General features: G+C 38.5%; 1 protein-coding gene across 2 annotated transcripts in view; it reads right to left on the reverse strand.

Moving 5' to 3' along the window:
* Positions 1 to 2032: 2032 nt before the first annotated feature.
* HTT (huntingtin) overlaps positions 2033 to 14732 on the reverse strand; it is an 84124-nt gene continuing 71424 nt past the window's right edge. For both annotated transcript variants that reach the window (XM_051617075.1, XM_051617074.1), the window contains 6 exons: positions 13840 to 13954; positions 13404 to 13617; positions 12956 to 13061; positions 11450 to 11612; positions 10592 to 10752; positions 2033 to 9740 (listed from right to left, as the gene is read on the reverse strand). In XM_051617075.1, coding sequence (XP_051473035.1) covers positions 9527 to 9740; positions 10592 to 10752; positions 11450 to 11612; positions 12956 to 13061; positions 13404 to 13617; positions 13840 to 13954 — 973 coding nt within the window. In that variant the 3' untranslated portion in view covers positions 2033 to 9526. The remainder of the gene's footprint in view (positions 9741 to 10591; positions 10753 to 11449; positions 11613 to 12955; positions 13062 to 13403; positions 13618 to 13839; positions 13955 to 14732) is intronic.

Genomic DNA, 14732 nt, shown 5'->3' on the forward strand with positions numbered 1-14732 from the left:
GTGGAGGCACCATCCTCGGAGGTGTTAAAAAAATGGGTAGTCGTAGTGCTTCAGGAGATGGTTTAGTGGTCATGGAGGTGTAGGGCAGATGGTCAGACTTGATGATCTTGAAGGTCTTTTCCAACCTTAATGATTTCATGATTCAATTTAAAACCATTTCCTCTCATCCCTTTCCCAAAAAGTATTTTGGGCAGGAGCCAAAACTCATTTAAAATAATTTTAAAATCATTATATCAAGAGGTCAGTTAACAAAACCAGAAAAAACCAGTGTTGCATATTGAACTCCAGTACACCCCGACTGTATAACTTAAAAATTTCTTTTTAGAGAAGTAACTTTCTGGAATGTGATCAAGAAACAAAATAATGCAAGAATATTCCTATGAAAATTCAAAACATCAGGCTTTCACTAGAGAAATATGCAGCAATATGAGGAGGTGCAACTGTAACTACAAAAAGCAGTATTTTTTTTTTTACTTTTCTGATTGTCAGGAGAGAAAAAAATACCACACTTGCTTTCCTCAACTAGATGAAAGGCACCAGTATATAAAGAAGAAAGATAGTTCTGGCTGACTCAGGAGTAGTAATTTACAGGGAAAATGGGAGTTCAAAGAACAAATAAAGTATTTATTCTTTTTATAATCGAATGCTCAATTTAAAGTCTCATTATAAGGGTAAAGAACACTACTAAGAAGCGGTTTCAAGTTCTGCAGCCTTCCTTCATCTTGCCATCACAGCTCACTAAAAATGTATTTCCTTTCCTTATTGCTCTCTGAAAACCTATGGAGCCTGAGAAAACTACATGCAAAAGCTGGAAGTGAAATGGAAAAATGCTCTCAAACCTTTAACAACATGCAGGAAACATTTTCAGGCACAATGTGGTGAAGTGAGCACAGCCACTGAGGATGAAGAATAAGATGATGGTGTTCCCTATCATTCCTTTTTTCCTGGGTTGTACCTTGCAGCCAGGTTATATGAAGACATTTCCTGCCCGCTCTTCAGCTCCAAGGTTCTCAGCCACTTTCTCTCAGAAGCTGCCAGCCTGGCTCTGTTCTACAATGGCCCTAAAAGTGTCATTGGTGCCGCTCTATCCTTGGGTGCTGCTCCACAGCTGTTCCACCTCAAGGGAGAAGATGCCACCTTCAAGATCCACAAACTTGCCTTGACTCTATATATACACAAGGCTGCACAAAGAAAAAGTAATGTTGTGCATTAGATAGCAATGAAACATCTCATTGCTTGAGGTTAGGAATTATTTTTTTTTTAATTAAACATTGCTACTTTTTTCATAACTGGCCATCAGCAGACAAAAAGGTCCTCTACTCATCTATAGCACAGAATAGGCTGTTGCACAGAACTGTCGTTGCTTCCTGCATCAGATCTTAGAGCTTTAAAGCAGAAAAGCACAGGAAAAAAACACGTCAGGTAACCCTCATCATTACCACTTTTTGGGTCCTGCTAAAATGTCAACTCAATAATTTTGTTCTGAATGAATGCCCGCCTTTCACGACAGGCTTTGAAACTCTCTTCAAAATACGTCATTCAGGGGTAAATGCTTGTTTATGGCACTCAGCTTCCCAAGGTAGATTCTGTCTACGTGAGATTTTATAGCCAGTAAAGCATGACTGAGTACACCTGAAATAAAAATCAAATTGCTATCCTCTTCTGATTATTTTTAATGTAATCAAGCTATGGAGAACAATGCAGTTTAACCATCATTAATTTGGGTTTGCATTTATGTTTCATCTAGACTTAATGCAGGCAAAAAAAAGAACAAAAGCAGCATATACAAAGGAGAGCCAGATCGCACCAAGAAATTAATAATTAATAACCATTTTGATTATATTTAACCCACCAGCAAAAATGCAAAATAACTTTAAGCCTTACAAATCTCACTGCAACAAACTGAGTTCCTCGTGCTTTCACCCATACATATGGTCTAGCAATCTTTCCCAGTGCAACATGGTAACTCAACATGACTTCCTTCAGCACTCCATCATCACCACTAGATTCATCATTAACTTCAAAGATATAATATGCAGTTTGGATTTTTATGGATCGAAGAAACACAGATTTGCTTAATCCAATAATCTGAGACAACTCAAGTCAGACGACGCTTGCTGCATTCATCCCATGCAAGGATCCCCACAGGAGACCAGTGGTAGGTCTGGAAAATTAATCAGTCAGGCTAATATAAGCCTCTGTTTTAACATTGATAATATAACTTGGGCCCCAGACAATGTTTTCTGAAGCAGCAGGTTCCTTTCACTTTTACCGTTAGTGCTGCCTGCAGGTTTCCCAGCTGCCAGATCATATTACCTATGTTTTTTAATATTATCAGATCACATTGCAACAGAAACAAATCATTATCCCAAGCTCACATTTAAGTAACTCTGCAGTATATAAATGTTTCTTAAGTGAGAATAGTTAGAACCACAAAATCAGTAAAGAAGCAAAAATACAAATAGATATACTTTCTGAAGTAATTTGATTTTGGTACTGTTGAAGGTAAACATCTGTACACAACACTCTTCTTAGATTATTACATTAAGTATTAAAAAGCTGCAGATTTATTCAGTCCCCTTCTTAAGATTCACTTCCTCAGGACCCACAATACATTCACAAACTCGACATACTTTGGATCACTTTTTTTCATCTTCTGTTACTCAGTCATGTACCAATCTATTGATGACATACAACATTTATTGTAAAGCATTAGCCATGTAACATACTTATTCTAGGGGTCAGGGCAGAGGAAAGAAGGCAGGAGGAGAAAGAATGAGCATAAGCCACATTGCCAAGAGATGTAAGGATCAGATGCCTCGAAAGCACTTAAAAATACCTCCCAGCCCTCCAGTATCCTGTGTTGGTTTGAAACAGTATTAGTTTGAAGCAGTTATGACAGCAAAGAAAAATGAGTATGAACAAAGTATAATTAAAAGAACTGCTGCCCAAACTTGCCTGAAACAAAAGTTAAAAGATTATTTGTGTTATTTTCATAGATGTTATATCAAATGCCAAAGATGGTATTTGAAATGTCAACATTAACAAGACATATCAGGAAAAGTTAACAAGCTTTACCATTGCATTTCCATTGGATGACATGACAGAAACTTCAGTCCTGGAGCCATTTAACAGCAAGATAAAACACAGTGCCTCTTCCTCAAGGGGAGAAACGGGTAGAAAACATTTATTTATGGGGACATAATTTCAAGTTTGGGGAACACTGACTAAGTTTTACAGTGCACGTAATTCAAGATGAACTAGACTAGCAATAACTTACTATTTAAATGGTCTGACTTTACCTGGCTCACTACTCTGTAGGCATCTGGGGCACATCAAACTGAGGCCTCAGGGATGCATTTTGCTTGGAGCCCAAACACTGCAGCCTGGCTGAAAGAACTCCAACATGTAAATAGTGAGGCAAAACAATCAGGTTGCACTTGATCAAAAACTACTCATGACATCTGCAGTTTGAAGGATATGAAAACAGCACCTGGGGTGAGGATTACTCTGCCATACTTGGATGTATATGCCATGGGAAAGAACAGAAACAAAATTAAGGCAGAATTATGGCTGCAAATGGAAGAGCAGGAGGTTTGGCTCAGAAGATATCCTTCCCCTATAAACTTTTTCTTGTTCCTACTTCCAACTTTTTAACAAACCTACAAGTTATAAATCTTTTCATCTCTTGCAATTGTTAAGCAAAACTTACGGTATAATTATGGTATAAGTCTAAAAGCAACCAGAGCTTTTTGTCTTGAAACTGGGATGGAGCCAAGACAATTCCAAAATGATGGCTGCAAAACTTTCAGCTGCACTGAGTAAAAAGAAGAAACAGAACAACACTTATGCAGGACAGGAGAGAGACAGGGAAGTAGAAAAGTTACAGTAAATTAAAACGTTCTAGTCTTCTAAGTGCAATGCTTCATCTCCCTGTGCCTGGAAATTCATCTTTAGGGATAATTTTTCCAAAAATTAAATAGCTGTTCTTCTCTGAGTGACAAAAAGATTAAGACTTTAATATTCCAACAGGTCTTCAACCCTAAAGACAGAGAAACTTACCACACTACAGTTCTGTTCCTTGGCTCCACAGCTGAACTAAAAGGAGAGGCTGATAATTTCCTACGAACACTGACATGGGGAAACAAGATGTAAAAAATTGTTTTGGCTAAGAACAAAACCAGCACGTGCTTTGTATATTAAGCTACTACTTTAAAACTTATTCCAGAATTTCCAAAGAACAGTCAAGTGCTGCAAAGTTAATAAAAACAAGATGCCTCTGAACAGTTGAGCACTGCAAATGATCCTCCAATGTTCAGCAGCAGGACCACCCAGAAATTTCTTTTAAGCTGCAAGCCTAACAGCTGGGAAACCAAGCTTAGGCAAGTTAAACCATTTCTTCTCCTGTGTAACATTATCCCCTCCCCAGACTGCTGTAGATAAATACACCCTCATTCACACATACAGCTGTACACCTAAATTTTGTGTTTTCCAATCTCATCTAGAATCCCAGAGAAGTTTTGGCAAGCATGACTGTTAGATACAATTAAAAGCTCAACTGTGGGACTTCTTTGTTAATTGCAAACAGCACTGTGATTGTGAAGCATACCTGCATATGCAGAGTGTTCAAGTATTCTTGCATATTTTTAAAATAGTCCAATATTTGATAGTTGCTGAAAAGAAGAGACACTGTGGAAAAAGCTGAAGTAAGAATGCACCAAGAACTTTTAAATAACCAGAGAAAAATCACTTACAGTAATAGTTATATTTTATTTTCTCTTTTACTTTCAATGTGCAGTATTTTTAGCATTATTTTTTTAAACATACATCTAAAATTATATGCTCTCCTTTTCCTTTGAGTACAATTGCTTTTGTGGTTGGGGCTCCAAGCTTTTGCCTGTCATTGCCCTCAAACTATACAAGACAACACCAGAGGGTGCATGTCACATGTGGTTTACCTTATCCTTCCTTAGGTTGATCCAACTGGATGGTATGCATACACAGACTGATGGGAATTATAAGCTCACACAAAATGCACGTGACAAAAAACAGCACATGCTTCACAAATGCTCTGCAGCATTTATACCCAGTTAACTTGAATACAGCAGAACCTTGACATACAATAGAAGCTCTCCTGGGTATGACTGCGGGATTCTCAAGATTTTGTCAAGGTACCATGCATGAAGAGTTCACCTGAAATCTCAATATTAGGTATAAAAAAGCCTATTAGGCTTCCCCAAAATGTTGCTACACTGCTTACTCTAGTTCTTCCCACAGCTTGCTTTCACTTGAAAATAACTACCTAAAAACACCCAAAGTACTTTGCTCTCTTCTAACTTTCAGCAATTGTATTCTATGATAACCAAAATAGTTTTAAAAGAGCAAAGCACCTGCCATTGTCACTTGGTTGATTTCTACTTTTAGCAGAAAGTTTAGTTGGGATTGTACATGGAAAAAGTCTGCTTTATGCAATGAATGTCCTTTAATCAGTTCCCCTTGTTCTCCCACCCTATCCCTCCCTTTCCACCACTGGCTAATGACCAAATTTAACTAAACTGCTTATTGCTGTATTTATTGCTCATTATACCCTAAAATTTGTTTTATTCAGGAAATATAAATGCTTAGGTGTGACAGCTCCACAAAATCTCAAGACAAACCAGGTCTGCTGCTCTTGGAGGACTGTCTTTGCAGTGTTTTTGACACAACCTCCTTATCTGCTATGTAGAGTTAACAGCCATTTAAAAAGGAGAACGGCACAATGCTTTTAAGGCAAGCCTACTAAATATCAACAAATTACTTTTAATCCAAAAGGTTCCACTTGTTCCTCACTTTGTTTGATCTAAATCTGTTAATTCATTACTTAGTGCTTTAGGAATGCTGCTGGTGGTTAAGAAACAAGCAAGGTCTTGGGGCTGAGAAGGCATTCCTACCAAAGCAAAAGTAATGCACAATCACTTACTAGATGCTTTAGGCAAGAAATTACATCTGAGTATACACTTTAGAGAAGATTTAAATAAACTCACATTCAATTTCAACCAGCAGAGTGTAAATAGTAAAGAAAATACTTGGAATCCCACAAAGAACAACTGCTTTACAATTGGTTGTAGTTTCCAAAGCCTCACTCTTGCACTCAGTGCAAGGAAGGGGGCGTGCTGAAATGAAATGCAATCAAACTTAATTTAATGGGCCAGTGGGTAGCTGGCCCCAAAACTACAAAAAGTTGGCTAGGATACAGTGTTCTTAAAGCAGGGCCATATTACAGATTTAGTAAAGTAGATTCTTTGACAACTGAATTGTAAATGAAGTTTTAAACATTGAACTTTCTAAAGTATGCTCCCCATCATGCCATACCTCCAATCTTGTAAGATTGTAAAGAAGCCAGCTCCACTGCAGAGCACATTAAAGAAACTGTTTGCTTTGGTCAGCCAGGACACCAAATGTAAGCCTGAAGTCGAAACCCATTTATTCCCTGTTCTCAATGAAAAACCCAGCAGCCTGGTTTTCAGTGTTAGCTTTCTGTCCTCAGCAAGTTAAAACACTTTCTGTGAAATAAAACTTTGCCTTAAGTCAGCCTCAAGGGACAAGTTGTTGTTTTTTTCCTATAAAGCCAACATGGGCATTTCTTAGTGGCCACTGTTTTGCTATTACTGTTCTTAACCCTTACCCCCTGGCTCTTGTCACTACAAGCAGGGAGGAGTGATTTTAAATATTACTTCAATCCAGCAGTGAGGGTGGAGAAAGCTGTCTAGGAAGTAGAGAGAAAAACGTGCTGCTGGTGAAAGGTGAGATTTGAAGCACTACTGGCATGTCTACCCACACTAGCAAGACCCTTAAGTTACGTTCTTCTCAGGTCACTAAGAATTTCCTAAGAGGAGATGCCCTTCTTGAGACACTTAGTATCCATGTTTCAGGAGGCATACTCTGACAAATCTCCAAGAGAGGTTAAAACAGATGGAGTTATTGCTGCCAGGAAATCTGTGTGAGGTCAAAACTGACGGCACCAGCTCTGAAGCTTGACTAGAAATAGGTAACATGAATGTTTGCCTGAAGGCCAGCAATGGGCATTTGAGGGAGGGGGGTCTGTCACATCTGGTGTTTTTCATCCAGCCAGGCTGGCTGTTTAATTCAATGTATTCCTTCACTTCTTGGAAAGATCCTATGGCAAGTTCCATATTGGTTTGGAAAGTTTCAGAAAGGGGCTAGCTCCCATGACCCCAAGATGAGGGAACCAGCTATTCTGTGTTAATCACGAGGAGTTTAAAACAACAAAGAATTTAACAGTTTGAAACACAACATATGCTGTTATATGGTGAGAATACGACTAACTCGATGCCTTAAAAATATAGTAAAATCTATTTTAGATTTTGGAAAATAGCTTACAAAAATATCTTCACTTAAACTATATATCATACAAAAACTGACTGGTGTGTGGGTTTACAGTACAAAACAATTATTGGTGGTTACAAAAGGGAAAAGTGATCTATACTGCCCTTAATGAAAGCACAGGGCATTGTATCTCACTGTCTTGAATTAGTTTATCAGAATTAAGATAATTTCCAATACAAGTCAAAAACTTTCAAGCAGTACCTATTTTATTACACCCTTTCCTGAAGTCCCGTTCAGTTCCTTTTAAAAATCACCACAGTGCTGTGGCCCAAGAAAGAATAACCCAACTAAGGGCAGAAATAATTGCTCTAGATAGTAAGATCTGTAGAGAGCTAAATACAGCAACATCTACAGTTGTTTCTACTGCCCATACTATAGTTTTCATCTACCATAACAGGAAGTGACACCAGTGGACAATTCCTTTGTAATTAATTTATGGGCAGAAGCAACAATTTTTGGTCTAGATTGGAATTAGTTTAAATACAGGGGTTTAATAAATACAAATATACACATCTGTATACATTAAATGTCACATGTGTATAATTTCAACATATACATTATATACAGAAATACATACAGTACATGCTCCTCCTGACAACACTATCTCTTTTTTCCAAGTGTCACCAAAAGGTGTGATAAGAAAAGAGAGGTTAAATATAGCATGTGACTGAGAACCAAGGTATAATTTCTTTATAATTAAAGAATTACAACAAATAACAACTAAAAGACAAATGCTGTGCTAGATTTCCCCATGTAATGCTTAGGAATCAATGGGATTCCCTGGGTAGAGAGTAAAAACTAAATATGGCCCTCTGTAGTGTCCTAAAATTCAGGGACATTTGTATTGTGTTTGTGTCTGAATCATTATGCATATGACAGGTGATAAGAGGTTGTAATCTAACACTGTAGCCAGTCCCCAAGTAGCCTACAAGCAGGCATCTGTAACTGCTAGCATCATTTTTTTATTATTAATGAGAGTGGTTTGAATCCAGATGACTCCATGGCTCAGTTAGGAAAGGTCAAATGGTTTTTGACTACTGGGGAGCTTGCACCATTTTGTCTCTTAAAATGCTGTGCAGCAGATAAGGGCAGTTTCTCAAGCACAGAAAAAGCTGATCCAGAGTAACTAGTCCTCTCTTTTACTGCCATGTCCAAAACCAAAGGAATTCAAAAAAAGCTACACTGAAGTGGATCACAAGAATGCCTCCTTAGAATGGTTTCTCCAGACAAATTAATCAGCATATTCCAGTTTTAAAGCACTTCAAGAAAAAGTGAGATGCAGAACAAGATGTAATGTGTACATCAAGATGGATTTCCTAAAGGGACATGAATTGAAGCAGAAGGGAAAAAAATATGAGAACAATACAGATGTCAAAACATTCAGTAGCGTGGCTTCTGTTCATCTCAAATTTCAGCACAGCTCATGCAGCACACATCTTACAATTTTACATATTGTACATGATATAGAAATATTTAAGTTAAAATTTCTTTTACTGATATACCGTACTCAAATTTTAAATCCTGAGAAGAAAAAAGAAAAATTTGTGGTTAGGTATGTGCACTATATCTCTGATGTCACCAACACATACACCACAGGATATTAGAAAGTCCAGAGACAGGAATTACATGCTGGAAGTGTAACTTAAGAAAGCCATTTTCTCTTTTCCTTGTTTGTGGGAGACATCAGGAAGCCATTTCTATGCTGTACTACACAACAGTATATACAGGTACATAAAACAACGTTTTCTAATGACTGCGGCTCACAGTAACAGTGTCTGTCAGTTTCTTACTAGCTGCAACACAGTGGCCCCAGCTGCACGTGAGGAAGAAGAGTAATACCAGTTACCTTGCATGTAGTACTTGCTCATATTTTGCAGTTTGTAAATGTTTCAGGTTAGTCCCAAACACTACTTGAAAAACGTTGACATATTTCCTTCCCCTCACAGGTGCCTGGTGTCAACAAGAACTACATCAGACTTTTCAGGTGATTTCCAGTGCTGCAGAGCACTTGTCCATGCATTCTGGAAGTAAAACCGGAAGGTTCATACTTATCACAAATGCAACCCCAGATACGCTCTTCATCTTGCATTCATATCAGATTCCAACACTCATCATGCAGTTCCATTACATATGAGGATGTTCAACATGCTGTGACCTTGTGGACATTCTGCAAACAAGTTAGTAGTCGATGATAAGGGGTTCCTGGAGATGCTACCACCTCAAACACTGACTGAAAGGCCCTCCGATCTAATTCTTCATCTATCTGATGTCGGTAAAAGTCTATGGCCACCAAACAGAAGATGTTCACATCCACTTGCTCAGATTTTCCCATTCTGCTAATAATATGTGGAAGACTGAAATATAAGTTAAGGTCATAATTTGACAGAAGTTACTTGTATTTTGGTATAGCATAGTTTTAAACACTGTTGTTCAATTAAATGATGTAGTTTTCAGTTCACCAACATAGCTAAAGTGCAAAATGTTGTCATACAGCAATTCAACTGTTACTACAGAAATCCTGTTTCTTCATTAACTTCATGCAATTTCTTATCCCTAGAAATTCATTTTAACCTAGCAGTATTTTTCTTGGTCCACTGGAGCAATCAGCACCACGGTCACAACAGCCGATAGACGAAGAGCGCTGCTGAGATTAAAAAATGCAAGTGATTTTTGTTTGATTGTTTTGAAATCAACCCAGCATGGACACCACATGTGTCTTTTGGCTGTTACAACTTATTTGGCTGATGTCATTCTATTGTCAAATCTCATTAATACTGCAGTGCACCTCCAGGAGGACCCTTGCAAATACAGTTGGTATGTAGAGGATAATCTTGAATTCAGGTTTGTTCTCTCTTTTTTTTTAATTATATTTTATCTTGCAGAAGGAACTTCTAAAGGTCACAGCAAAGCTCTCCGGGGAAGCCCTTCTGAGCAAGGACTTTCCCAATCATCTAGCACAGTTACAAAGAACACATCTTAAAACAGTATTTTTAGGTAACTTCATTCTCATAATCTGTTCAGAAGTTATTTTTTTTATCCTCAAACCTGAGGCACCAACAGCACAAAGTGATACACACCACTAACTGCAGTAAATCTGACTGCTTGTGTGTGCTAAATTTGTACTCTTATCCCTCAAGGCTATCAACATGCTTTACAAAATCACTAGATTTACCCAGAAATGGCACACATTGTCTTTTTAGGATACATTGCTGAAATCCATTGACTGGTGGAAGCACTGACAAAAAAACAGGAAAGACTCCACATTGCCATTGCCACAGGTGTTCTTTGTGTGAAATTAGAGAGAGACAGCATCACCCAGTCACGGACCATTGAGGACTGCCCAGTGCTATGTAGTGTCTGGAATACCTGCAGAAATATTTGACACCAGAATAAAGACATGGTAAATGGACATGGGAAAGAGTTGTTTCTCTTGTAAAGCTTCTCTCCAAGTACAAAGCCCTGAGGTTCACAAACCAGATTCCTGGAGCCAACTTTGAGGCTAAAGAATTCATGAACACAATGCCCAGGCAAAGACACTCTGCAAAAGAGTCAGCCAAGATCCAGCTGGACTCACATCTGTGCCAAACTGAAGTAAGCATATAGAAATGCAAGACTTTTCTGGTGCTCCTATTTTATACATGAACCGTGGTGCACATGTGCACCCTCAAGTGATGCATGAGTCCAGTAAGTAAGTGCTGAAGAGCAAAATACTCAGAAGCCTAAGTGCACAGGAGCTTTACTGTAGAGTTCACAAGGCCAGATGATGTGGACCAGCTCCTTGAGGTCTAAAGAGTCCAAGCATCATGATCCCAACTATTAATCTTATCTTTATTTTTCCCATGATCAGTGACTGAACTGCACTGCTGTGACCTGTTTTCCAGGCAACATGGAAGGCTAGAATCACCACGTCACCCAGAAGACAAAGCTCACTGCAATACAGCTCAATCATTACATAAGGTTTATTAGATCTCACAAAACTGGTATTCACCCTTCTGACTGAGCTGTCAGCTATTTAAGAAATCTTCTGAAACATTTAAGGAAAAAAAATGAATATAAACACTACCTTATAAACTACTGTTGCCATGAACTGAGGGTAAGGTTGCTGATTGGATAGAAATTCTCCAATAACTTTATTCATTACGTCTTGTGGGGGGAAAAAATCATCAAGGAACTGTGGAAGGATTCGAGCCACCACTCTGGCTTCAAAAGGAAATCCCTTCCTAATCCTGAAAATAATAAAAAATAATACATTTTATTATTTAATTCCAATGAATATCTCATTCTTTTCCAATTTAACTGGCAAGAAAAAGAACATGTTACTTTCATCTGTAGATAAGCAAAAAGAGTCTTCAACACTCAGGAATCCCAGTCTTCATGTAATCTTACTCAAACAGTCTACACAAAGAGGTCTATTAAAGCCTCTACCAGAAGCTGTTACAAGCCTTGTGTCCTCTCTCCACCCCTCCTTTTTTTTAATAGTAAATTTTGTTTTAAGCTTTGCATCAGAGAATTTTCAATATTATGAATGCTGAAAAACTGAACAAGAACAAAAAGACAGAGAGATCACTACTGTTAGTTATCAGAGCAAAGACCATTTATAAGCAGAACATGAGTTTCCATTCATAACATCCTTGCATATTTTTAACTGAAGTCCAGGATGACCCATACACCGAACCAGGAAAGGAAGTTGTGCTGCACTGTAAAGAAGAGAAAAGACTCTCCAACATAAAGACAATTTTACTTAAATAACCACTACTGGAAAATCTTCCTAATAAAGGCTGCATCTGTTGGTATATCGAGAACAAGTTATCATCACATGTTTATTTCTTGCAAAAGTTATTTTCTGCCTGTAGTATTCTTTTGCTGACTCTTAGGAGTGGTATTTTCAAAAGCACTCAAGCACTGCTCTAGTGCTGTTCTCATCGAGTGCAGAAGTGAAACCCTCATCTAGTTTTGTGGAAAAACCACTGAACACTGTAAAAATTGTAAACCATTATCCCACAAACTACTATGCAAAATCTAACATGCTATGCTCACTTAAGACAGCTTGAGATTGTCAGATCAAAACAGGGGATTTGAAATATTTCCATTAAATGAGTTCCATGTGAATACAAAAGTTTTACTGTACCCTTCCACTGCAATTACTTAACAGCCTTGGAAAGAGCAATACTTGAGTGGGGGAAGGGGAAAAAGGTTTTAAACTCTGAGGGTGGTTTGAAAGATTATTTCCCGTAAACTGGATTTATATCCTCAATTATGCAGAAGACGAGAAGCACTTAAGAGTTTGACCTGAAGGGAGCTGGAAATACATTTATAGGTCTTATGGTTTGTGGAACACAAAGTATCAGTTAGGACATGCCTGTTTTCCGTTTACATTCCTGTACATTTGTGCTGCCTTCAGCAGTTCCATCAGTGTTACTGTGTATACCAGAAGTATCAGTTTTAAGCAACAGTAAGCATTGAAACATCATTAATTAAATATTAGAGTTGTCAAATAGAGAAGTGACCACACAGTGCCAAACAGAATCATTTCCCTCCCAGTGCCACATTACACGTTTTATCTTCTTACCTATCAAAAAGGACAGAAACTCGTTCCATAGCTACGATCACAGATTCACTGTCTGGAGCAGAGGGATTTGCATCTGTGTTACGACTGGGGCTGATTTTTTCCTTCCCTAAACCAAAATAATTTGTTACAATTTTGCTGTGACTGCTAAAATGAGAACTTTTTAACCTCAGTAGCAAAAATAAATGAAGAAAATCAGCTCTTTTCATAAGCTAGTATCTCAGCACATCAAAGGTATTAAAAAAGCAAACATAACATCTCAGAATGGTAGTGGCTGGAAGGGACCTGGAGATCATCTAATCCAACCTACCTGCTAAAGCAGGTTCACTTGGAGCAAGTTACACAGGATCATGTCCAGGTGGGTTTTGAGTATCTCCAGAAAAGGAGACTCCCTAACCTCTCTGGGCAGCCTGCTCCAGTGCTCAGAGTTCTTTCTCATACAAATAAATACCTGTGTACATGCAAGTCAGCATCAATCCAAGGGCTGCCATTGCTCTGTGGGGGCTCTGCACATTCACTCTGTCCACACTCAGTTTAACTAGCGATTCACTATCCAGCCTAGAAAGTTGCTCTGAAAGAAGGAGTCTTTCTAAACCTCTCAGGACACAATGATAAATAATGGATGGTGTTGACTCATCACTTCCAGACACCATGACTCCACACATCTGAAATAAAGAGAAAGAAACAACTGTCTGAGTTGTATTTAGGTCATCTCCTAGCACCATACCACTGCAGCTGGTATGAAACTGCACCAGATATTAAGACAATCTGATAAAACTAAACCCAGAAGCATACCTACACTACAATAATCAAGTTAAGCATTAAAGATAGCTATGAGGTGATCCCCAGTTATGTGACCACCTATGACCGACGGCTTCACAACATACCTGTATAATTCCTGCAGAGAATTCAGGCCCTACATCAAGTGGGTAGTTCTCGATCAAATAGAAAGCAGCTGCACACATTACCAAGATGTGCTGTTGGTTATGGATGTTTACACAACTGTAAACAAGCAGAAACACTAGTGGTCACTTACAAAGTTGTGTAGATCACAGAGACAATATAAACAAGGAGAGCAGGGCTCCATCACACACAAGGGTTACTTGGGAAGACAAACGTCATCACTCTTTATGTTCTCCCCCCCTTCCTTCTTCTCCCATCTGTATATGCTGAGCATGATGTCACATAGTATGGAATATTCCTTTGGTCAGCTAGGGTCTGCTGTCCCACCTGTGTGTCCCCCCCACCAACTTCTTGTGCACCCCCAGCCTACTGGCAGGCGTGGTGGGGTGAGAAGCAGAAAAGGCCTTAACTGTGTTAGCTCTGCTCAGCAATAACCAAAACACGTCTCTGTCATCAGGGGTTTCCAGCAAAAATCCAAAGCATAATCCCATATTAGCTACTATGAAGAAAATAAAGTCCATCCCAGCCAAAGCCAACACACGCTGGTTATCATGGAAACCCAATGCAACACAAGAAATTTTTCAGCAATTACAAACTATCATTGCCTGACTTGTTTAGAAGAAATAAACTTCATTACTGATCCTACAAGTCTTTTTCAAAGTATGGATTCTGACAGAAAATAAGGTTTAGAGAACACAATTGACTGGAGACACAAAGTTTTCTCACCCTCAAATATCCTTTTGCTTCTGGAAATCAAACCTAAAATTGGCCGATAAGCTTCATTTTTAAGATTTCAATGAAAATGCCAAAACCTGCTTGATACAACAGCTCTAAAATGTACTGACAAGAGCAAACAATGAGGAGCCCTTTTGTTCAC

This window comes from Apus apus, chromosome 4, assembly GCF_020740795.1.
Source record: "Apus apus isolate bApuApu2 chromosome 4, bApuApu2.pri.cur, whole genome shotgun sequence".
Lineage (NCBI taxonomy): Eukaryota > Metazoa > Chordata > Aves > Apodiformes > Apodidae > Apus > Apus apus.